The sequence below is a fragment of the Zootoca vivipara genome, chromosome Z2 (genome assembly GCF_965207765.1).
Source record: "Zootoca vivipara chromosome Z2, rZooViv2.hap1.1, whole genome shotgun sequence".
Lineage (NCBI taxonomy): Eukaryota > Metazoa > Chordata > Lepidosauria > Squamata > Lacertidae > Zootoca > Zootoca vivipara.
The window spans coordinates 50016409-50042051 of record NC_142585.1 but is presented as its reverse complement, the minus strand read 5'-3'; the positions used below and the strand labels follow the sequence as shown (position 1 = coordinate 50042051).

Sequence of the window (25643 nt, the reverse complement as noted above, 5' to 3'; positions counted from 1 at the left end):
TGGTCCGACGTTTAGCCTGCTCTGCTGGCTGCCGCTGTTTTGTTTTTTAAATGGCGGTGTCTGCTACATTATCGAGTATCTGTATCAATGAAGGGCAGGCTACGGAAATATTTTAAAAAGCAAATACCTGGGCGGCTCTCCGGACAGCAATCTTCTGCACCATGGGAGGAGCTTTGGCCCCAAAGGACGCCGGGATGGACTTCAGGAGGTTGCCAAAGGTCACCGCTCCGTACCTGCGCGAGAACGGACGACAGAGCAGAAATGCAGAGCTGGCCTCAGCACAAAGGGTTTACATTTTGCAAAACTGACGCACAGCGGGGCCACGTGACCCATTGGGACTAGTAGGGTCAAAAGTGGCGGAGTCAGGGCCAAAATGAGCCTTTGGCTAGTTGTAAAAAGGTAGGAAGGTGAGGAGTAGGGTGGGTCATAAAAAACTTTTCCACCCTCGATCTTATATCAGGCGTATGGTATAAATGGTATTAAATGGTATTAAATGGTATAATGGATTAAAACTTCAAGAAAGAAGATTCCACCTCAACATTAGGAAGAACTTCCTGACAGTAAGAGCTGTTCGGCAGTGGAATTTGCTACCAAGGAGTGGGGTGGAGTCTCCTTCTTTGGAGGTCTTTAAGCAGAGGCTTGATAGGCATATGTCAAGAATGCTTTGATGGTGTTTCCTGCTTGGCAGGGGGTTGGACTGGATGGCCCTTGTGGTCTCTTCCAACTCTATGATTCTATGATTAGGAAGAACTTCCTGACAGTCAGAGCTGTTCGGCAGTGGGATTTGCTGCCAAGGAGTGTGGTGGAGTCTCCTTCTTTGGAGGTCTTTAAGCAGAGGCTTGACAGCCATATGTCAAGAATGCTTTGATGGTGCTTCCTGCTTGGCAGGGGGTTGGACTGGATGGCCCTTGTGGTCTCTTCCAACTCTAGGATTCTATGATTCTATAAACATAGTCCAATTTCAAATTTGGGACAAATCGGTTCATATTTAGACCCTGCTCCTACAGATTGGAATTTTGCCTCACTACGAGTGATGAAAACATAGGAATTGGACTCATTTATTCTCAGGATGTTAAATGGTGAACTAATCAACATAAATTTTAGGTTTTACGTAGAGCAATAAGAGTTGCCTACTCTTATTTTCTGCAATATTTATTTATTTAACATGTTGATAATTGACATGAAAAGCCAAGGGTTTGGAACAAATGATATGGAACAATTAAACAAACAGTGTACAGTACTAAACAAGTAAACATAAACATTAAACAACAACAACAATAATAATAATAATAATTTATTATTTATACCCCGCCCATCTGGCCAGGTCTCCCCAGCCACTCTGGGCGGCTTCCGACAAAACACTAAAATACAGAAATCCATCAAACTCATAAAACACCACTCATATTATGTGTTGCATCAAAACATCACATTATACTTAATTACTTAGGTATAAATTGTACTAAATGCTTACATTTTGTGTAATTAATAAAATTATGCCTTATGCAATATTATACATTGTACTTGTACACCATATATGCTAAAAATATGCTTTTATGCCTTACACTAAACCTCTATTTTGGTAATTAGTAATTAAGTAATTAAGTATAATGTGATGTTTTGACGCAACACATAATATGAGTGGTGTTTTATTGTTTAATGTTTATGTTTACTTGTTTAGGACACCGTTTGCTTAATTGTTCCATATAATTTGTTACAAACCATTGGTTTTTCATGTCAATTATCAACATGTTAAATAAATAAATATTGCATAAAATAATTTGTTGTTGTTTAGTCGTTTAGTCATGTCCGACTCTTCGTGACCCCATGGACCATAGCACGCCAGGCACTCCTGTCTTGCACTGCCTCCCGCAGTTTGGTCAAACTCATGTTCGTAGCTTCGAGAACACGGTCCAACCATCTTGTCCTCTGTCGTCCCCTTCTCCTTGTGCCCCCCATCTTTCCCAACGTCAGGGTCTTTTCCAGGGAGTCCCCTTCTCCTTGTGCCCTCCATCTTTCCCAACATCAGGGTCTTTTCCAGGGAGTCCCCTTCTCCTTGTGCCCTCCATCTTTCCCAACATCAGGGTCTTTTCCAGGGAGTCCCCTTCTCCTTGTGCCCCCCATCTTTCCCAACCTCAGGGTCTTTTCCAGGGAGTCCCCTTCTCCTTGTGCCCCCCATCTTTCCCAACCTCAGGGTCTTTTCCAGGGAGTCCCCTTCTCCTTGTGCCCCCCATCTTTCCCAACCTCAGGGTCTTTTCCAGGGAGTCCCCTTCTCCTTGTGCCCTCCATCTTTCCCAACACCAGGGTCTTTTCCAGGGAGTCCCCTTCTCCTTGTGCCCTCCATCTTTCCCAACATCAGGGTCTTTTCCAGGGAGTCCCCTTCTCCTTGTGCCCCCCATCTTTCCCAACCTCAGGGTCTTTTCCAGGGAGTCCCCTTCTCCTTGTGCCCTCCATCTTTCCCAACATCAGGGTCTTTTCCAGGGAGTCCCCTTCTCCTTGTGCCCTCCATCTTTCCCAACACCAGGGTCTTTTCCAAAGATTCTTCTCTTCTCATGAGGTGGCCAAAGTCTTGGAGCCTCAGCTTCACGATCTGTCCTTCCAGGGAGCGCATAAAATAATAGTATGCAACTATTATTGCTCTACGTAAAACCTAAAATTTATGTTGATTAGTTCACAATTTAACATCCTGAGAATAAATGAGTCAAATTCCTATGTTTCCATCGCTCGTAGAGAGGCCAAATTTCAATCTGTAGGAGCAGGGTCTAAATATGAACTGATTTGTCCCCAATTTGAAATTTGACTATGTTTATACCATACGCCTGATAGAAGATCAAGGGAGGAAACATTTTCCCCAAAAAGTTTTTTATGACCCACCCTAGTGGGACGAAACTGGCGGGACCTCGTGGACTGCTGCCTAGGCTGCCCTCAGACTGAGCAAACCAAAATGGCAGAGACAGATGACTATTACTATTATTTATTGCATTTCTACTCTGCTCTTCTCCTAAGCTGGAATTCAAGGTGTCTTCTAGCACAGCGACGTGCGGCAACGAGAAGGGCGATTTGCAGAACTACCGTACCTATGTGCGGAGAACCTTCTCAGAATGGCCGCGTTTGAGCGCGCCCTTCACAAGATGGCAGCGATTCCTGTCATAACCCGCCTGCCTGCCCCGCCCGCACCACCACCACTCTCCGCTCTCTCTTTTATCTCTATGGTTCCTCCTCGAGCGTCCCTTTGACTGAGTTGTCTAATAGAATAATAAAATCATAGAGTTGGAAGAGACCCCAAGGGCCATCCAGTCCAACCCCCTGCCAAGCAGGAAACACCATCAAAGCATTCCTGACAGATGGCTGTCAAGCCTCTGCTTAAAGACCTCCAAAGAAGGAGACTCCGCCCCACTCCTTGGCAGCGAATTCCACTGCCGAACAGCTCTTACTGTCAGGAAGTTCTTCCTAATGTTGAGGTGGAATCTTCTCTCTTGTAGTTTGAGTCCATTGCTCCGTGTCCGCTTCTCTGGAGCAGCAGAAAACAACCTTTTACCCTCTTCTATGGTCTTCCGCACCCCATCGAAAGTCGCCGAGCGCTCCCCCTCCCCTACTCACCATCTCTGCAGCTGCAACCTCAGCCCAGACCCCCCCAGAGAGGAAAAAGCGGCAGAACCCCAAGTATCCCAACATGCACCGCAACCTCAGGACGGCCCAGCCGGGTTCGACGGGAGGAGCGGAGCCACGTGGAAATGAAACGATGCATTTTGTAACGCATAAAAATCGCACAGGGACTCCATAGAGAAGAGCCTCTTTTGTCCAGCCAGCATCCAAACTGTCACTCTGTCAGGGAGTGAGCGGCCTCTTCGGCGAGGAGAGAAATCAGCGGCTTGTGAAGCCTTATTACAGGAGATTGCAACCAACACAGCAATTGGCAAGTGTTTCTTACAGTCATAATTATATAGTCAATATAGGGCGGCACAGAGTTAAATTTTTAAACTTTTTTAATGGTGGTGTGCCGCGTGGGTTTTTTTCACGGAACAAGTGTGCCGTGGCCCAAAAAAGGTTGAGAAACACTGTTCTAGCATTTAAAAACATAATTGCACAATGCAAAGCGACAAAAGCACACTCGCCAAAACAGTTAAAATTACATTTGAACACGTTTTAAACCAGCCTTTAAAGGCAGTTTGCTCTGACTGTCAACACCTTAGCCTGCCAGGTGGGAGGAAAACAGGGAGGGAGCCAATCTGGCCTCCTTTGGAAGGAGCAGCCACAGAAAAGGCCCTGCCTTGAGACAGGCAGCTGCCTCGATTCCCCTCCCTGAACATCACACCCGCCCTTACCGATGCAGCCGAAAGCGGTCCGACGTATACAGCAAGTACTCCGAGACGTTGCGCCCAGTAATGTCCACCAGGATGTCGCCCGTCACGACCTTCCTCTGCGGTGGGTGGCCCCCGACTCCGCTGGGGCAGGAGAAGCCGGTGCCCTGCATGGAGCAAGTGCATTTGACGGGCTCGTGGACGATGCTGGCCAGTGACGGGGCAGAAGTGACCGTCTCTGAGAGGGGAAGAGCGAAGGAACTGGGTTAAACGCGAGGATTATTCCTTTAATAAATATTTTTTATTGCATTTTCAGAACAAAAGAACAACAGAAAAAGCACGAAAAACACAGCGCAGGAAAAAGACAAACAATAAAAAAGAAGAAATACAGAATAAAAAGAAAAAAACACCCAGCCAATTCTTAGAATATTAACATTGCAAATATGGACCCCCTCGGGATCCCTTCCTCTGTGGTCCTTAGTCACTTATCTACTTTAGCAAATTCTCACTCATTTTAATCACCTCATATATTCTAATTTCGCTTCTCCATTTAACATATTCAACTTTTCCACAGTTTATTGACAACCTAATTCTATTCTTGATATATCGCTTTTGCATGTTTTGCTAAATATTGCTTGAAATCTTTCCAATCTTCCTCTCCCCGGTGGCGGATTCTCCCGGTCATCTCAGCCAGTTCCATAAACTCCATCATCTTCATCTGCCAATCATCGATCGTCGGTAATGTTTGTAATTTCCAGTTCTTAGCAATCAAAAGTCTCGCTGCCGTCGTGGCATACAATAAAAAAAAAAGACACATTTTCCTTTGGAATCTCTTTCCCTACAATGCCCACTAGAAATGCTTCTGGTTTTTTCACAAATGTGTTTTTCAACACTTTCTTAAGTTCATTGTAAACCTTATTCCAGAAAGGATCCGACTTCTTTCTTACATCTCCAACATTTGTTATCATGACTGTGATATAGCTTTGCCAATTTTACCGGTGTAAGGTACCATCTGTATATCATCTTCATTAAATAGGATTATTCCTTCCTGTGCTGTGTCCCAACTGAAGGATGAAGGGACACCCCATGCATTCTTTCAAAAATAGCTATATCTGTATCTATATAGCACGACGACACCTATGAGCATTTAACTTGTGTCATTTCAACCTTGTGCAACGAAGGCTGTCGAAACCGTGCAAAGTATCATAGAATCATAGAATCGTAGAGTTGGAAGAGACCCCGAGGGCCATCCAGTCCAACCCCCTGCCGAGCAGGAAACACCATCAAAGCCTTCTTGACATATGCCTGTCAAGCCTCTGCTTAAAGACCTCCAAAGGAGGAGACTCCACCACACTCCTTGGCAGCAAATTCCACTGCCGAACAGCTCTTACTGTCAGGAAGTTCTTCCTAATCATAGAATCGTAGAGTTGGAAGAGACCACGAGGGCCATCCAGTCCAACCCCCTGCCAAGCAGGAAACACCATCAAAGCCTTCTTGACATATGCCTGTCAAGGCTCTGCTTAAAGACCTCCAAAGGAGGAGACTCCACCACACTCCTTGGCAGCAAACCCCACTGCCGAACAGCTCTTACTGTCAGGAAGTTCTTCCTAATCATAGAATCATTGAATCCTAGAGTCGGAAGAGACCACAAGGGTCATCCAGTCCAACCGCATAGCTGCCAAGTTTTCCCTTTTCTCACGAGGAAGCCTATTCAGCATAAGGGAATTTCCCTTAAAAAAAGGGATAACTTGGCAGCTATGGTCCAACCCCCTGCCAAGCAGGAAACACCATCCAAGCATTCTTGACATATGCCTGTCAAGCCTCTGCTTAAAGACCTCCAAAGGAGGAGACTCCACCACACTCCTTGGCAGCAAATCCCACTGCCGAACAGCTCTTACTGTCAGGAAGTTCTTCCTAATGTTGAGGTGGAATCTTCTTTCTTGAAGTTTGGATCCATTGCTCCGTGTCCGCTTCTCTGGAGCAGCAGAAAACGACCTTTCTCCCTCCTCCATATGACATCCTTTCCTATATTTGAACATGGCTATCATATCACCCCTTCACCTTCTCTTCTCCAGGCTAAACATACCCAGCTCCCTAAGCCATGCATTCTTTTAAAAAATAGCTATATCTGTATCTATATAGTACGACGACACCTATGAGCATTTAACTTGTGTCATTTCAACCTTGTGCAGTGAAGGCTGCCGAAACCGTGCAAAGTAAATCCGTGGAAGATCTTCCTGGCACAAAAAGAGCTTTGAAGAGCTCAGCCTTTGTGGCATTTTGGCTCTAGCACGGCCCCACAAGATCTGCCACAGCTGACCTTGCCAGAAAGCAAAGCAGAGAGAGAAAAGGCAAACTATGGCAAGTTCTTCAAGAAATGGGAGTGCCTGATCACCTCATCTGTCTCCTGAGAAATCTCTATGTGGGACAAGAAGCTACAGTTAGAACTGGATATGGAACAACGGATTGGTTCAAAATTGGGAAAGGAGCACGACAAGGTTGTATATTGTCTCCCTGCTTATTTAACTTCTATGCAGAATTCATCGTGCGAAAGGCTGGACTAGATGAATCCCAAGCCGGAATTAAGATTGCCGGAAGAAAGATCAACAACCTCAGATATGCAGATGACACAACCTTGATGGCAGAAAGCGAGGAGGAATTAAAGAACCTTTGAATGAGGGTGAAAGAGGAGAGCGCAAAATATGGTCTGAAGCTCAACATCAAAAAAACCAAGATCATGGCCACTGGTCCCATCACCTCCTGGCAAATAGAAGGGGAAGAAATGGAGGCAGTGAGAGATTTTACTTTCTTGGGCTCCTCGATCACTGCAGATGGTGACAGCAGTCCCGAAATTAAAAGACGCCTGCTTCTTGGGAGAAAAGCAATGACAAACCTAGACAGCATCTTCAAAAGCAGAGACATCACCTGGCCGACAAAGGTCTGTATAGTTAAAGCTCTGGTTTTCCCAGTAGTGATGTATGGAAGTGAGAGCTGGACCATCAAGAAGGCTGATCGCCGAAGAATTGATGCTTTTGAATTATGGTGCTGGAGGAGACTCTTGAGAGTCCCATGGACTGCGAGAAGATCAAACCTATCCATTCTGAAGGAAATCAACCCTGGGTGCTCACTGGAAGGACAGATCGTGAAGCTGAGGCTCCAATACTTTGGCCACCTCATGAGAAGAGAAGAATCCTTGGAAAAGACCCTGATGTTGGGAAAGATGGAGGGCACTAGGAGAAGGGGACGTCAGAGGACAAGATGGTTGGACAGTGTTCTCGAAGCTACGAACATGAGTTTGACCAAACTGCGGGAGGCAGTGCAAGACAGGAGTGCCTGGCGTGCTCTGGTCCATGGGGTCACGAAGAGTCGGACACGACTAAACGACTAAACAACAACAATAGTGCTACCCCTCAATTTGAATTTTCAACCCGTGGCTTCAACCCAACGTCGCAGATTCCCAAACTCTTACCTCTGACAGCAGAGGGGTACGGGGTAGAGTTCCAGGCCCTCAGCAAGTCCTCGTCCAGGGAGAAGGGGTAGTCGGAAGGGGCAGGCGAGGGAGGGGGCGGCACAAAATTGGAGAGGGGCAGGCCCTGGGTGAAGGAATCCACGCACATAGCGTCAAAGTACTGGGCCGCCAGCATCTTGGACTCGTTGCTGTTGAGGTTCAGGGACTGCACCAGCTGGTCCAATGTGCTGTTGAAGGCCGTCTTGAGCACACAGGTGGCCCCCACCCCCGAGGGACGGTAGAAGGTCTCGACCAGCTGCTGGGGCTTCGCATCCGCCGACTGCTTGAACCTGCCAGAGGAGAGGAGTATTATTATTATTATTATTATTATTATTATTATTATTATTATTATAGAATCATAGAGTTGGAAGAGACCACAAGGGCCATCCAGTCCAACCCCCTGCCAAGCAGGAAACACCATCAAAGCATTCCTGACATATGCCTGTCAAGCCTCCGCTTAAAGACCTCCAAAGAAGGAGACTCCACCACACTCCTTGGCAGCAAGTTCCACTGCCAAACAGCTCTTACTGTCAGGAAGTTCTTCCTAATGTTGAGGTGGAATCTTCTTTCTTGAAGTTTGAATCCATTGCTCCGTGTCCGTTTCTCTGGAGCAGCAGAAAACAACCTTTCTCCCTCCTCCATATGACATCCTTTCATATATTTGAACATGGCTATCATATCCCCCCTTAACCTTCTTTTGCTAACCCCCTTGGTAGCAAATTCCACTGCCGAACAGCTCTTACTGTCAGCTCTTACTTGTTGTTTGTGGACCTTAAGGTCCTCCGCGGGGCATACCAGGAGCGGCGGCCCCGTAGGTACGAGGGTCCCAAGCCGCGTAGGGCTTTAAAGGTCAAAACCAGCACCTTAAACCTGATCCTGCACTCCACCGGGAGCCAGTGCGGCTGGTAAAGCACTGGATGAATGTGATCCCGCGGCCGGGACCCCGTCAGGAGCATCCTGCGCCCGCTGGAGTTTCTGGGTCAGCTTTAAGGGCAGCCCCGCGTAGAGCGAGTTACAATAGTCAAGCCCGGAGGTGACCGTCGCATGGATGGCTGTGGCCGGATCGGGGCGAGAGAGGTAAGGGACCAACTGCTTGACGCGGCGGAGACGGGGAAAACGCCACCTTGGCTGTGGGTGCAACCTGCGCCTCCGTGGAAAGGGAGGCGTCGAAGGTTACGCCCAAACCCTTGACCGAAGGCGCTGGTACCAATTGAGCCCCTGCAAGAGCATAGCTGCCAAGTTTTCCCTTTTCTCACGAGGAAGCCTATTCAGCATAAGGGAAAATCCCTGGAAAAAAGGGATAACGTGGCAGCTATGTGCAAGAGGTGGGAGAAGGAACAAAGAGGAATGGAAAAGCGAAGGTCCAAAGGGATAGATAGGCAGCCCACCGTTGGGTGAAAGCAGGATACGGACCGAGGAAGTGGCTGCACATTTACGGCCTTGGCGAACTCCCCTGGGAAATCTGACTCGGGCTTCTTTCCCCATCACAAACAAAGCCGAAGCTGGGAAAAAAAATTCTTCTTTCCCTGCATGCAACCTTTCAGAAAAATAAAAAAAGTCACCAGAGTCCCTGCGGGTTCTGGGTCCCGATCTGGAAAAGGTGGCACGGCGGAGCTCTCACCGGTATCCGCGCCGTTCCTCGTTGGCGTACGGGATGAAGTTGCCTTTGGGCTGCGTGTAGTTGTGGTACTGGGACGGCGAGAGGACGAGAGGAGGCAGGTCTCCTGTGCAACAAAAAACATTGGTTACAGCTGCTTTGAAGCTCGAAGAGATGCCCCCAATTTAAGCGTGGCAGCACCTCCACTTTCGAACTCCCTGCCACTCTATCCTTTCTGGTAAAGGTCAAGGGACCCCTGACCATTAGGTCCAGTCGTGACCGACTCTGGGGTTGCGCGCTCATCTCGCATTATTGGCCGAGGGAGCCGGCGTACAGCTTCCGGGTCATGTGGCCAGCATGACAAAGCCGCTTCTGGCAAACCAGAGCAGCGCATGGAAACGCCGTTTACCTTCCTGCTGTAGCGGTTCCTATTTATCTACGGAGCAATGGATTCAAACTACAAGAAAGAAGATTCCACCTCAACATTAGGAAGAACTTCCTGACAGTAAGAGCTGTTCGGCAGTGGAATTTGCTACCAAGGAGTGTGGTGGAGTCTCCTTTTTTTGGAGGTCTTTACGCAGAGGCTTGACAGGCATATGTCAAGAATGCTTTGATGGTGTTTCCTGCTTGGCAGGGGGTTGGACTGGATGACCCTTGGGGTCTCTTCCAACTCTATGATTCTATGATTCCTGCCGGAGCGGTTCCTATTAATCTACTTGCATTTTTGACGTGCTTTCGAACTGCTAGGTTGGCAGGAGCTGGGACCGAGCGACGGGAGCTCACCCCGTCGCAGGGATTCGAACCGCCGACCTTCTGATCAGCAAGCCCTAGGCTCAGTGGTTTAACCACAGCGCCACCTGGGTCCCTTATCCTTTCTGGTACCTGCTTAAAAATATTTTTGTTTAGGCGAGATTTAGAATGCTGAGATTTAGAATGCTGAGATTTAGAATTTAGATTTAGATTTAGAATTTAGATTTAGGCGAGATTTAGAATGCGAGATTTAGAATGCTGAGATTTAGAATGCTGGCGTGCTTATTTAAAAAAATGTTGTAATTGTTTTTACTAAAGAAACTTACTGTGTTCTATTCTTTTTGTGTGTGTGTGTGAACTACTTTAAGGTCTTCTACAATCAAGTGGTCTATAAAATATTACGAAATGGAACTCAATGAAATAATCAATCAATTAATAATCATAGAATCATAGAGTTGGAAGAGACCACGAGGGCCATCCAGTCCAACCCCCTGCCGAGCAGGAAACACCATCAAAGCATTCTGGACATATGGCTGTCGAGCCTGGGCTTAAAGACCTCCAAAGAGGGAGACTCCACCACACTCCTTGGTAGCAAATCCTACTGCCGAACAGCTCTGACTGTCAGGAAGTTCTTCCTAATGTTTAGGTGGTTATACTATTAGAATCATAGAATCGTAGAGTTGGAAGAGACCACAAGGGCCATCCAGTCCAACCCCCCTGCCAAGCAGGAAACACCATCAAAGCATTCCTGACATATGCCTGTCAAGCCTCTGCTTAAAGACCTCCAAAGAAGGAGACTCCACCACCACACTCCTTGGCAGCAAATTCCACTGCCGAACAGCTCTTACTGTCAGGAAGTTCTTCCTAATGTTGAGGTGGAATCTTCTTTCTTGAAGTTTGAATCCATTGCTCCGTGTCCGCTTCTCTGGAGCAGCAGAAAACAACCTTTCTCCCTCCTCTATATGACATCCTTTTATATATTTGAACATGGCTATCATATCACCCCTTCACCTTCTCTTCTCCAGGCTAAACATACCTAGCTCCCTAAGCCGTTCCTCATAAGGCATCGTTTCCAGGCCTTTGACCATTTTGGTTGCCCTCTTCTGGACACGTTCCAGCTGGTCAGTATCCTTCTTGAACTGTGGTGCCCAGAACTGGACACAGTACTCCAGGTGAGGTCTGACCAGAGCAGAATACAGTGGTCCTATCACTTCCCTAGATCTAGATCAGGCATCCCCAAACTTCGGCCCTCCAGATGTTTTGGACTACAATTCCCATCTTCCCCGACCACTGGTCCTGTTAGCTAGGGATCATGGGAGTTGTAGGCCAAAACATCTGGAGGGCCGAAGTTTGGGAATGCCTGATCTAGATGTTATACTCCTCTTGATGCGGCCCAGAATTGCATTAATCTGGCCTCCTGTATTTGGGGAGACGGCTGGGGGGCAGAGCCTGCTTCGGAATAAAGCGCACCTACCTATCTCCGGCACGGAAAGCGCCACCGTCATGGCTACGCAGACAAAGAAGGCGGGCAGCAGGATCTGGGAGAAGAGAGCCTTGGTGTTCCGCTTGGCGCAGTGGAACCGCTTGACGATGAGCCCGTGGAACTGGCGCAACTTGAGCCAAGAGCCTTCCAGCTTGACGCTGCCCTGCCCCACCAGCGCATGCTCATCCAGGTCCACCTCTGGGTCTGCAGCGGGAAAGAGCAGAGGGAAAGATGGGGACGGACGGACGGAGGCTTCTCTCTCTCTCTCTCTCTCTCTCTCTCTCTCTCTCTCTCTCTCTCTCTCTCTCTCTCTCTCGTAGGGTGGGGTTAAAAAAAAAACAGGACGCAGGCAGATGTATGACCCCCCCACCTACCGAAAACAGGCAGAAGAGGAGGTGCCAGAGACACAGAGCCTATAGGAGCGGTACCCCGCAGAGTGGCATTCATGGGGCGCTTGGAGTCCTGTTCCTTCTCCTGCCCCCTCCACCCCTCACCTCCTGCAGTAGGGTGGGTCATAAAAAAACTTTTTTTTGGAAAATGCTTCCTCCCTCGATCTTATATCAGGCGTATGGTATAAATGGTATAATGGTATTAAATGGTATAATGGATTAAAACTTCAAGAAGGAAGATTCCACCTCAACATGAGGAAGAACTTCCTGACAGTAAGAGCTGTTCGGCAGTGGGATTTGCTGCCAAGGAGTGCGGCGGAGTCTCCTCCTTTGGAGGTCTTGAAGCAGAGGCTTGACAGGCATATGTCAAGAATGCTTGGATGGTGTTTCCTGCTTGGCAGGGGGTTGGACTGGATGGCCCTCGGGGTCTCTTCCAACTCTAGGATTCTATGATTACGAAGAACTTCCTGACAGTAAGAGCTGTTCGGCAGTGGGATTTGCTGCCAAGGAGTGTGGTGGAGTCTCCTCCTTTGGAGGTCTTGAAGCAGAGGCTTGACAGGCATATGTCAAGAATGCTTGGATGGTGTTTCCTGCTTGGCAGGGGGTTGGACTGGATGGCCCTCGGGGTCTCTTCCAACTCTAGGATTCTATGATTAGGAAGAACTTCCTGACAGTCAGAGCTGTTCGGCAGTGGAATTTGCTGCCAAGGAGTGTGGTGGAGTTTCCTTCTTTGGAGGTCTTGAAGCAGAGACTTGACAGGCATATGTCAAGAATGCTTGGATGGTGTTTCCTGCTTGGCAGGGGGTTGGACTGGATGGCCCTCGGGGTCTCTTCCAACTCTATGATTCTATGATTCTATGATTCTATAAACATAGTCAAATTTCAAATTTGGGACCAATCGGTTCATATTGAGACCCTGCTCCTACAGATGGAAATTTGGCCTCGCGGCGAGTGATGAAAACGTAGGAATCTGACTCGTTTATTCTCAGGATGTTCAACATAAACGTTAAACAATAAAACACCCCTCATATTATGTGTTGCGTCCAAACATCACATTATACTTAATTACTTAATTACTAATTGCCAAAATAGAGATTTAGTGTAAGGCATAAAAGCGTATTTTTAGCATATATGGCGTACAAGTACAATGTATAATATTGCATAAGGCATAATTTTATTAATTACACAAAATGTAAGCATTTAGTACAATTTATACCTAAGTAATTAAGTATAATGTGATGTTTGGATGCAACACAAAATATGAGTGGTGTTTTATTGTTTAATGTTTATGCTTACTTGTTTAGTAGACCTCCAAAGAAGGAGACTCCACCACACTCCTTGGCAGCAAATTCCACTGCTGATCAGCTCTTACTGTCAGGAAGTTCTTCCTCATGTTGAGGTGGAATCTTCTTTCTTGAAGTTTGAATCCATTGCCATATAATTTGTTCAAAACCATTGGTTTTTCATGTCAATTATCAACATGTTTGATCTTAAATAAATAAATATTGCAGAAAATAAGAGTAGGCAACTCTGATTGCTCTCCATAAAACCTAAAATTTATGTCGATTAGTTCACAATTGAACATAATGAGAATAAATGAGTCAAATTCCTATGTTTTCATCGCTCGTAGTGAGGCAAAAATTTCAATCTGTAGGAGCAGGGTCTAAATATGAACCGATTTGTCCCCAATTTGAAATTTGACTATGTTTATACCGTACGCCTGATATAAGATCGAGGGAGGAAACATTTTCCCCCAAAAAGTTTTTTATGACCCACCCTATCCTGCAGTCTTTCCCCAATGTCAAAACGCTTTACTTAATACAACTTAACATGCATTTAATTCGTCCAATGTCAACTTTACGCAGTTGATGGCTGGCCGGTCGAAATCACCAATGTTAAACGCACAGAAGGCAGAGGGCTTTAAAAGCTCTTTTTGCGCAGGGTTTTTCCCAGCGCAGAAAGAGCTTTTCAGATCTCCTCCTCGCTTACCGGACTATGGTGGGCTCTTATCAGATCTCATGGGTCCACCAGAGTTTCTGCGAGAATCATAGAATCCTAGAGTTGGAAGAGACCCCAAGGGCCATCCAGTCCAACCCCCTGCCGAGCAGGAAACACCATCAAAGCATTCTTGACATATGCCTGTCAAGCCTCTGCTTAAAGACCTCCAAAGGAGGAGACTCCACCACACTCCTTGGCAGCAAATCCCACTGCCGAACAGCTCTTACTGTCAGGAAGTTCTTCCTGATGTTGAGGTGGAATCTTCTTTCTTGAAGTTTGAATCCATTGCTCCGTGTCCGCTTCTCTGGAGCAGCACAAAACAACCTTTCTCCCTCCTCCATATGACATCCTTTCATATATTTGAACATGGCTATCATATCACCCCTTAACCTTCTCTTCTCCAGGCTAAACATACCCAGCTCCCTAAGCCGTTCCTCATAAGGCATCGTTTCCAGGCCTTTGACCATTTTGGTTGCCCTCCTCTGGACACGTTCCAGCTTGTCAGTATCCTTCTTGAACTGTGGTGCCCAGAACTGGACACAGTACTCCAGGTGAGGCCTGACCAGAGCAGAATACAGTGGTCCTATTACTTCCCTAGATCTAGATGCTATACTCCTATTGATGCAGCCCAGAATTGCATTGGCTTTTTGAGCTGCTGCATCACACTGCAGAATCAGAGTTGGAAGGGAACCCCCAGGGTCATCCAGTCCAACCCCCTGCAATGCAGGAATCTCAGCTAAAGCATCCCTGACAGGCGGCCACCCAACCTCTGCTTAGAAACCTCCAAGGAAGGAGAGCCCACAACCTCCCGAGGGAGACCGTTCCACTGTCAAACAGCTCTTACTGGCAGAAAGTTTTTCCAGTCCCACCATGTTAAGTATAATGGTTTAATGGACACTGAAATGGAAAATGCCTGTTATGTATATTGCTGAAGGTTTAACAGGAAAATTCCATTGCTTTAGCTGACAGTAAGAGCTGTTCGACAGTGGAATTTGCTGCCAAGGAGTGTGGTGGAGTCTCCTCCTTTGGAGGTCTTTAAGCAGAGGCTTGACAGGCATATGTCAAGAATGCTTTGATGGTGTTTCCTGCTTGGCAGGGGGTTGGACTGGATGGCCCTTGGGGTCTCTTCCAACTCTAGGATTCTATGATTCTATGAATTTAATTTAGGGAGGCCATAGTTAAAGGCTTGCCAAATGCACACACAGAAAGGAAGCAGGACTGAATGTGGATCCCCTGGGGCTGGATCCTATTGTGTTTCACTGAGCAAGGGGAGTAGCCTCTGAGCACACGCAAAGTGCCACTGTCCCTCTTATGAATACCTGCAGGCAGCTCTCATATACCTTGGTTTAAGCAACAGGACTCCTGTTGCTTTGAAGATTCCACCTCAACCTTAGGAAGAACTTCCTGACAGTCAGAGCTGTTCGGCAGTGGGATTTGCTGCCAAGGAGTGTGGTGGAGTCTCCTCCTTTGGAGGTCTTTAAGCAGAGGCTTGACAGGCATATGTCCAGAATGCTTTGATGGTGTTTCCTGCTTGGCAGGGGGTTGGACTGGATGGCCCTTGGGGTCTCTTCCAACTCTACGATTCTATGATTCTATGCTAGCCCCACATCCTGTTAGCGTCAAAGCACTTGTAGCTGAGTCCCATCGTGTTAAGTATAATGGTTTTATGGTTTTATGGAAAATGCCTGTTATGTATATTGCTGAAGGTTTAACAGGAAAATTCTATTACAGCAAATCCCACTGTCGAACAGCTCTTACTGTCAGCTAAAGCAATGGAATTTTCCTGTTAAACCTTCAGCAATATACATAACAGGCATTTTCCATAAAACCATAAAACCATTATACTTAACACGATGGGACTCAGCTACAAGTGCTTTGACGCTAACAGGATGTGGGGCTAGCATAGAATCATAGAGTTGGAAGAGACCACAAGGGCCATCCAGTCCAACCCCCTGCCAAGCAGGAAACACCATCAAAGCATTCTTGACATATGGCTGTCAAGCCTCTGCTTAAAGACCTCCAAAGAAGGAGACTCCACCACACTCCTTGGCAGCAAATTCCACTGTTGAACAGCTCTTACTGTCAGGAAGTTCATAGAATCATAGAATCCTAGAGTTGGAAGAGACCACAAGGGCCATCCAGTCCAAACCCCTGCCAAGCAGGAAACACCATCAAAGCATTATTGACATATGGCTGTCAAGCCTCTGCTTAAAGACCTCCAAAGAAGGAGAATCTACCACACTCCTTGGCAGCAAATTCCACTTCCGAACAGCTCTTACTGTCAGGAAGATGTTGAGGTGGAATCTTCTTTCTTGAAGTTTGAATCCATTGCTCCGTGTCCGCTTCTCTGGAGCAGCAGAAAACAACCTTTCTCCCTCCTCCACATGACATCCTTTCATATATTTGAACATGGCTATCATATCACCCCTTCACCTTCTCTTCTCCAGGCTAAACATACCAGCTCCCTAAGCCGTTCCTCATAAGGCATTGTTTCCTGACAGTAAGACCTATAGAGGAGGGAGAAAGATTGTTTTCTGCTGCTCCAGAGAAGCGGACACGGAGCAATGGATTCAAACTTCAAGAAAGAAGATTCCACCTCAACATTAGGAAGAACTTCCTGACAGTAAGAGCTGTTCGGCAGTGGGATTTGCTACCAAGGAGTGTGGTGGAGTCTCCTTCTTTGGAGGCTTGACAGGCATATGCCAAGAATGCTTTGATGGTGTTTCCTGCTTGGCAGGGGGCTGGACTGGATGGCCCTTGGGGTCTCTTCCAACTCTAGGATTCTCTCGCGTGTTACAAACCTTGCAGACTGACGTTATCAGTGTCTTGCGGGTTAGGGTTAGGGTTAGGGTTAGGGTTAGGGTTAGGGTTAGGAGAGTAATCTCCATAGAACTCCGTGGTGGCTTTGTGAAAAGGTAAAAACCTATTGGGAACAAATATATAATGAACTAAAAAGACTGTTACCATACACGTTCCCCAAAAGACCTGAAGAAATGTTACTAGGAATTTTAAGCAGAAGTATAAAGAAAGGAGACCACAAACTTTTCATGTACGCCACCACGGCCGCAAGGGTTATTTTAGCGAAAAAAGTGGAGAACAACGGAAGTGCCAACGATAGAAGACTGGAGAGAGAAGTTGATAGAATATTCGGAGCTAGCGAGGTTAACGGGGAGAATCAGAGATCAAAAAGAACAAAAGTTTCAAAAAGAATGGGAAAAGTTCATAACTTATAGGAAAGATTATTGTAAGATTTAAGTAAAGAAAGACATGGATTATTGTAGATTTAAGTAAAGAAAGACATGGGTCAGCAGTGTGATGCAGCAGCTCAAAAAGCCAATGCAATTCTGGGCTGCATCAAGAGGAGTATAGCATCTAGATCAAGGGAAGTAATAGGACCACTGTATTCTGCTCTGGTCAGACCTCACCTGGAGTACTGTGTCCAGTTCTGGGCACCACAGTTCAAGAAGGATACTGACCAGCTGGAACGTGTCCAGAGGAGGGCAACCAAAATGGTCAAAGGCCTGGAAACGATGCCTTATGAGGAACGGCTTAGGGAGCTGGGTATGTTTAGCCTGGAGAAGAGAAGGTTAAGGGGTGATATGATAACCATATAAAAGGATGTCATATGGAGGAGGGAGAAAGGTTGTTTTCTGCTGCTCCAGAGAAGCGGACACGGAGCAATGGATTCAAGCTACAAGAAAGAAGATTCCACCTAAACATTAGGAAGAACTTCCTGACAGTGAGAGCTGTTCGGCAGTGGAATTTGCTGCCAAGGAGTGTGGTGGAGTCTCCTTCTTTGGAGGTCTTTAAGCAGAGGCTTGACAGCCATCCGTCAGGAATGCTTTGATGGTGTTTCCTGCTTGGCAGGGGGTTGGACTGGATGGCCCTTGTGGTCTCTTCCAACTCTAGGATTCTATTATTCTAATAGTATAACCACCTAAACATTAGGAAGAACTTCCTGACAGTCAGAGCTGTTCGGCAGTGGGATTTGCTGCCAAGGAGTGTGGTGGAGTCTCCTTCTTTGGAGGTCTTTAAGCAGAGGCTCGACAGCCATCTGTCAGGAATGCTTTGATGGTGTTTCCTGCTTGGCAGGGGGTTGGACTGGATGGCCCTTGGGGTCTCTTCCAACTCTAGGATTCTATGATTAGGAAGAACTTCCTGACAGTAAGAGCTGTTCGGCAGTGGGATTTGCTGCCAAGGAGTGTGGTGGAGTCTCCTTCTTTGGAGGTCTTTAAGCAGAGGCTTGACAGCCATCTGTCAGGAATGCTTTGATGGTGTTTCCTGCTTGGCAGGGGGTTGGACTGGATGGCCCTTGGGGTCTCTTCCAACTCTATGATTCTATGATTCTATGATTCTATGACCAAGGAGAAAACAAAATGAAAAAAAGAAGAAGAAGAAAAAGGGAAAACTGGTAGATGGCCATTACAAAATGTAACCAGGACGTAAGCGTATAGTTAAGAATAAAATGGAAAAGGGTATCTGGTCAAACATATAATGGGGGTTAGGGGTTAGGGGGGGAATTGGGGAAGATGAGGTGAAGAGGGAAACATAGACCAGGAAGAAAAATGTGGCAATTTGAGACATCAATCCAGGTTGACAATCGGTATGAAATGATCGTTTTATTCGAGGAATGCAAGCTGCAAATGGATACCTGTGGTTTATTTCCCTTTTCTGTGTGGCGCAGCTTTTTCTTCCCTTTTATGTGATGTGTTATTGTGTACAGTTGTGAAACTAATAAATAATAATATATATATAAAAATAGAACTCCGAATAAGCCCCACCTTCATCGCCTCTCACAGAGCCGGCTGAGGACGACGACGACGACTGCAGGGACTTCCGGTCTGCTTCCGGCTTCTCGGGCGTGTCTGCCCCTAGGAGGAATTCCCCGCTAGCCTCAGCCTCGGGGTCCAGTTGGGAGTCGGGCAGCGGGAAGGTGTCTTTGGCCGACTCTTTCACATCTGCAAGGGATGGAGAAAGCGGGAAGGTTACCGTGTTTCTCCTAAAATAAGACACCCCCCGAAAATAAGCCGTAGTGCAGTTCCGGAGGGCGCCAAGGAAGAGGAAGAGGCCTGTCGGGTTGGGGCCCGGAACTGCTGCAGCCCCGCCAAACCATCCAGCAGCATGCTGTGTGGGCCTTAAGTTTCTCGTAATTCAAGTAGGCATGCCACCCGAATCGGGTGTCATGCCCTTCTAGGTCTAAGAGTTTTTCTATATGCTACTGCTGCTGCAAGGCTGTTAATTGCGAAAAAATGGAAGGAGGCTGAAGCCCCTACTTTGATAGAATGGCAAAATAAACTACAGGAATTGGCAGAAATGGCCCTGTTAACTAATAACCTGAAGGGCAAATCACAAAAAAAATTTCTCGGAAAATTGGTCAAAATATAAATTCCCAGTAGTGATGTATGGAAGTGAGAGCTGGACCATAAAGAAGGCTGATCGCCGAAGAATTGATGCTTTTGAATTATGGTGCTGGAGGAGACTCTTGAGAGTCCCATGGACTGCAAGAAGATCAGACCTATCCATTCTTAAGGAAATCAGCCCTGAGTGCTCCCTGGAAGGTACAGATCCTGAAGCTGAGGCTCCGATACTTTGGCCACCTCATGAGAAGAGAAGAATCCTCGGAAAAGACCCTGATGTTGGGAAAGATGGAGGGCACTAGGAGAAGGGGACTCCCTGGAAAAGACCCTGATGTTGGGAAAGATGGAGGGCACAAGGAGAAGGGGACTCCCTGGAAAAGACCCTGATGTTGGGAAAGATGGAGGGCGCAAGGAGAAGGGGACTCCCTGGAAAAGACCCTGATGTTGGGAAAGATGGAGGGCGCAAGGAGAAGGGGACTCCCTGGAAAAGACCCTGATGTTGGGAAAGATGGAGGGCGCAAGGAGAAGGGGACTCCCTGGAAAAGACCCTGATGTTGGGAAAGATGGAGGGCGCAAGGAGAAGGGGACTCCCTGGAAAAGACCCTGATGTTGGGAAAGATGGAGGGCACAAGGAGAAGGGGACTCCCTGGAAAAGACCCTGATGTTGGGAAAGATTGAGGGCACAAGGAGAAGGGGACGACAGAGGACAAGATGGTTGGACAGTGTTCTCGAAGCTACAAACATGAGTTTGACCAAACTGCGGGAGGCAGTGCAAGACAGGAGTGCCTGGCGTGCTCTGGTCCATGGGGTCACGAAGAGTCGGACACGACTAAACGACTAAACAACAACAACATAAATTATATATTCAAAAATATACTAAAGGTGCACTGGATTTGGTAATAATTGATTGGGGGAAAAAAAAGAAGGGGGGAAGGAAAAAAGTAAATGTATACATAAGGTTTTGATGCATGAAGAAAAATGGACGTATTAGATGTGTATAATAGAGAAATGTACTAGGTGTAGTACGTTCGCATGAGTTTAATGAATACATCAGAGATTGGCAGGAAGGTGAATACGAAAGGAAAAGGAAAGAAATACACACCAACCCTTTGTTCTTGTCTTCTTTTTCAATATTTTTTAATGTTAATGACTTTTTTTTTTGAATTCTTTCTCCAGGACCTAGAGTTTATATATATATATAATGTACAATAAGAATAAAGGATCAAGGGTCACAGGGGGGAGGGAGAGAAGACGTCAAGGAAAAGGGTAGGAAAGAAAGGGTGGAGAGGGGTGGGAGCAGGGAGGGGGGGAGGGGGGGAAGGGGTTTTTTATATACAGAGATATAGGAAACGGTTATGACGTGTAAGATTCGAAGTATTTGAGTTGTACCGTTACCTTACGTGTTTTTGTTTTATGTAAAGTTTTAAATCGATCAATAAACTTGTTTTTTAAAACTGAAAAGAAAAAAAAAAAAGGAAGAGGAAGAGGCCTGTCGGGTTGGGGCCCGGAACTGCTGCAGCCCCGCCAGCGGGACCCAGCAACGCCGCGCTGCTCTGGGGCCGGCGGCGCTCCCTCGCTGGACTTTGCTCCGTGCGGGCGCAGCTCCCCCGCCTGGGTTCCTTGGCGAGCCCCGTGCCCGATCTCCATTTCGCGCTCTCCGTCGCTCCCTCCCGGGCGCCGGCAGAGCCTTTGAACCGCGCTCTTCTTTCCTCATTCACATTTTGCCAGCCTCTCGCCATTGGCCGCGGAGATGGAAGGAGAAAAGCGCGCGCGGCGCGTGGCGCGTGTGTGTGTGTGTGAGTGTGGCGCAGTGTGGGGAGAAGCAGCGAGAGATGGTCCCGGAATTGGGGCGCGAAGGCTTCCTCGGTGGGAAGCTCCCTGACAGCCAGACGCACGCGGTCCGGGGGCTTGTGCTGCGTCTGCGGGGCTGCCAACATCCCGGCACCTTCCGGGTCACTTGGCCAGCCCAGGACGGAGCTCGGCAGCAACTGAGGCTCCCCTCCCACATCGTGCTCTTGCAGTGGAGCTGGCTCGGGGCTCCATGCGGTGCGTGCTGCGGGCCCCGCTGAAGCGCCGACAAAGCGCCTAGCAGCGCCATGCGGAGCGCCCCGAGCCGCAGGAGGAGGAGGGGGGGATTCTAAGCGGTGTGTGCTGCGGGCCGACAAAGCACCCAGCAGCGCCATGCGGAGCACCCCGAGCCGCAGGAGGAGGAGGGGGGATTCTAAGCGGTGTGTGCTGCGGGCCGACAAAGCACCCAGCAGCGCCATGCGGAGCGCCCCGAGCCGCAGGAGGAGGAGGGGGGATTCTAAGCGGTGTGTGCTGCGGGCCGACAAAGCACCCAGCAGCGCCATGCGGAGCGCCCCGAGCCGCAGGAGGAGGAGGGGGGATTCTAAGCGGTGTGTGCTGCGGGCCGACAAAGCACCCAGCAGCGCCATGCGGAGCGCCCCGAGCCGCAGGAGGAGGAGGGGGGATTCTAAGCGGTGTGTGCTGCGGGCCGACAAAGCACCCAGCAGCGCCATGCGGAGCACCCCGAGCCGCAGGAGGAGGAGGGGGGATTCTAAGCGGTGTGTGCTGCGGGCCGACAAAGCACCCAGCAGCGCCATGCGGAGCACCCCGAGCCAGCGGGACCCAGCAGTGCTCTGTAGCACTTTGAATCCCTCTCCTGCTGCTGCGGCTCGGGGCTTCACTCTGCGCGACGATGCTGGGCGCTTTGTCGGCGCTTCAGCAGCAGCAGCAACTTACAGGTAATTAAAAAAAAAAAAGACACCCCCCGAAAATAAGCCACCGTGGGGTTTTTTGAGAGAGAGAAAAATATAAGACGTGTCTTATTTTAGGAGAAACACGGTATTTACTCGGAGCTTAAGAGACAACATTTGTTCCGATGGATTACAGCCGCACCTCGGGTTGCGAACACCCCGGGTTGCGAACAACTCGGGTTACGAACTGCGCAAACCCGGAAGTACTTTCGCCCCGCCCGGAAGTACTTTCGCACGCGCGAAAATAGCGCTTTGCGCATGCGCTAGATGGCGTTCTCGGGTTGCGAACTTTTCGGGTTACGGGCGGTTATGCGGACGGTACCCAGCTCTACCTCTCTTTTAAATCAGAAGCGGTGAAGGCGGTGAAGGTCCTGTGTGAGTGCCTGGAGGCGGTTGGAGGATGGATGGCGGCTAGCAGATTGAGGTTGAATCCTGACAAGACAGAGGTACTGTTTGTGGGGGACAGGAGGCGGGCGGGTGTGGAGGACTCCCTGGTCCTGAATGGGGTAACTGTGCCCCTGAAGGACCAGGTGCGCAGCCTGGGAGTCATTTTGGACTCACAGCTGTCCATGGAGGCGCAGGTCCATTCTGTGTCCAGGGCAGCTCCGTCTGGTACGCAGGATGAGACCCCACCTGCCCGCGGACTGTCTCGCCAGAGTGGTGCATGCTCTAGTTATCTCCCGCTTGGACTACTGCAATGCGCTCTACGTGGGGCTACCTTTGAAGGTGACCCGGAAACTACAACTAATCCAGAATGCGGCCGCTAGACTGGTGACTGGGAGCGGCCGCCGGGACCACATAACACCGGTCTTGAAAGATCTCCATTGGCTCCCAGTACGTTTCCGAGCCCAATTCAAAGTGTTGGTGCCGACCTTGAAAGCCCTAAATGGCCTCAGTCCGGTATACCTGAAGGAGCGTCTCCACCCCCATCGTTAAAGACCTCCCAAGAAGGAGACTCCACCACACTCCTTGGCAGCAAATCCCACTGCCGAACAGCTCTGACTGTCAGGAAGTACTGAAGGAGCGTCTCCACCCCCACCGTTCTGCCCGGACACTGAGGTCCAGCGCCGAGGGCCTCCTGGCGGTTCCTTCGCTACGAGAAGCCAAGTTACAGGGAACCAGGCGGAGGGCCTTCTCGGTAGTGGCGCCCGCCCTGTGGAACTCCCTCCCACCAGAGGTCAAAGAGAACGACAATGACCAGACCTTTAGAAGGCATCTCAAGGGAAGCTTTTAATGTTTGGTGGATTTCTGTATTTTAGTGTTTTGTTGGAGTGGCTGGGGGAACCCGGCCAGACGGGCGGGGTATAAATCATAAATTATCATTATATTATTATATCTTGGAACGCGGACAGAAAGGCAGATTAAAAAAATAAGATTAATTTTTCTCACACTGGAACCTTCGCCCTCGGGAGGTTGTGCCCTCTCCTTCCTTGGAGATTTTTTAAACCGAGGTTGGGAGGCATTAGTTGAGATTTTGCATTGCAGGGGGTCGGACCAGACGACCCCCAGGGTCCATTCCAACGCTCGAATTCTGATTATTCTTACCGACGTCGCTGTTCTCCAGAGACTGGTCTTCCTCGGAGACCTTGAGGAAAACCTCTTCCAGGGTGGTGTCCATCAGCCCAAAACTGGTCAGGTCCAGGTCATCCAAACTGTGCTCCAGGTGCTAAAGAAACGGAACGGGAGCGAACCAGAGCGGAGTCAATACAGGTGTGTCCCTCTAACCTCCCCTAGACCAGTGTTTCCCAACCAGTGTGCCTCCAGATTATTTTGGGACTACGACTCCCATCATTCCTGACCGCTGGTCTTGCTAGCTAGGGGTGATGGGAGTCGTAGTCCCAAAACATCTGGAGGCACACTGGTTGGGAAATTACAACTCCCATCATTCCTGACCGCTGGTCTTGCTAGCTAGGGGTGATGGGAGTCGTAGTCCCAAAACATCTGGAGGCACACTGGTTGGGAAACACTGCGCTAAAGCAGTGTTTCTCAACCAGTGTGCCTCCAGATGTTTTGGGGGACTACGACTCCCATCATTCCTGACCGCTGGTCTTGCTAGCTAGGGGTGATGGGAGTCGTAGTCCCAAAACATCTGGAGGCACACTGGTTGGGAAACACTCAACCAGTGTGCCTCCAGATGTTTTGGGACTACGACTCCCATCATTCCTGACCGCTGCTCTTGCTAGCTAGGGGTGATGGGAGTCGTAGTCCCAAAACATCTGGAGGCACACTGGTTGGGAAACACTGCGCTAAAGCAGTGTTTCTCAACCAGTGTGCCTCCAGATGTTTTGGGGGACTACGACTCCCATCATTCCTGACCGCTGGTCTTGCTAGCTAGGGGTGATGGGAGTCGTAGTCCCAAAACATCTGGAGGCACACTGGTTGGGAGCCTCCAGATGTTTTGGGACTACGACTCCCCTCATTCCTGACCGCTGGTCTTGCTAGCTAGGGGTGATGGGTGTCGTAGTCCCAAAACATCTGGAGGCACACTGGTTGGGAAACACGGCACTAGACGTCGCGCACGGCTAACAGTCAAAACATTCGGGATCAGCCAAGGAGCACCCTTCTTTTGAGCGCACCAGCCAGGCGCAAGGTTTCCATGTCAAAGCCTCATAGAATCCTAGAGTTGGAAGGGACCCCAAGGGCCATCCAGTCCAACCCCCTGCCAAGCAGGAAACACCATCAAAGCATTCTTGACAGATGCCTGTCAAGCCTCTGCTTCAAGACCTCCAAGGAAGGAGACTCCACCACACTCCTTGGCAGCAAATCCCACTGCCGAACAGCTCTTACTGTCAGGAAGTTCTTCCTAATCATAGAATCCTAGAGTTGGAAGGGACCACGAGGGCCATCCAGTCCAACCCCCTGCCAAGCAGGAAACACCACCAAAGCATTCTTGACATATGCCTGTCAAGCCTCTGCTTCAAGACCTCCAAGGAAGGAGACTCCACCACACTCCTTGGCAGCAAATCCCATTGCCGAACAGCTCTTACTGTCAGGAAGTTCTTCCTAATCATAGAATCCTAGAGTTGGAAGGGACCACAAGGGCCATCCAGTCCAACCCCCTGCCAAGCAGGAAACACCATCAAAGCATTCTTGACATCTGCCTGTCAAGCCTCTGCTTCAAGACCTCCAAGGAAGGAGACTCCACCGCACTCCTTGGCAGCAAATCCCACTGCCGAACAGCTCTGACTGTCAGGAAGTTCTTCTTAATGTTGAGGTGGAATCTTCTTTCTTGACGTTTGAATCCATTGCTCCGTGTCCGCTTCTCTGGAGCAGCAGAAAACAATCTTTCTCCCTCCTCCATATGACCTCCTTTCATATATTTGAACATGGCTATCATATCACCCCTCTTAACCTTCTCTTCTCCAGGCTAAACATACCCAGCTCCCTAAGCCGTTCCTCATAAGGCATCGTTTCCAGGCCTTTGACCATTTTAGTTGCCCTCTTCTGGACACGTTCCAGCTGGTCAGGATCCTTCTTGAACTGTGGTGCCCAGAACTGGACACAGTA

General features: G+C 48.6%; 1 protein-coding gene across 4 annotated transcripts in view; it reads right to left on the bottom strand.

The window, feature by feature from the left end:
- The window catches only part of ABCA2 (ATP binding cassette subfamily A member 2), a 234059-nt gene that overhangs the window by 37279 nt on the left and 171137 nt on the right, over positions 1-25643 (bottom strand). For all 4 annotated transcript variants that reach the window (XM_088665386.1, XM_088665387.1, XM_088665389.1 and 1 more), the window contains 7 exons: positions 23682-23802; positions 18805-18981; positions 11628-11840; positions 9428-9530; positions 7768-8096; positions 4323-4536; positions 128-233 (listed from right to left, as the gene is read on the bottom strand). In XM_088665386.1, the coding sequence (XP_088521512.1) occupies positions 128-233; positions 4323-4536; positions 7768-8096; positions 9428-9530; positions 11628-11840; positions 18805-18981; positions 23682-23802 (1263 nt within the window). The remainder of the gene's footprint in view (positions 1-127; positions 234-4322; positions 4537-7767; positions 8097-9427; positions 9531-11627; positions 11841-18804; positions 18982-23681; positions 23803-25643) is intronic.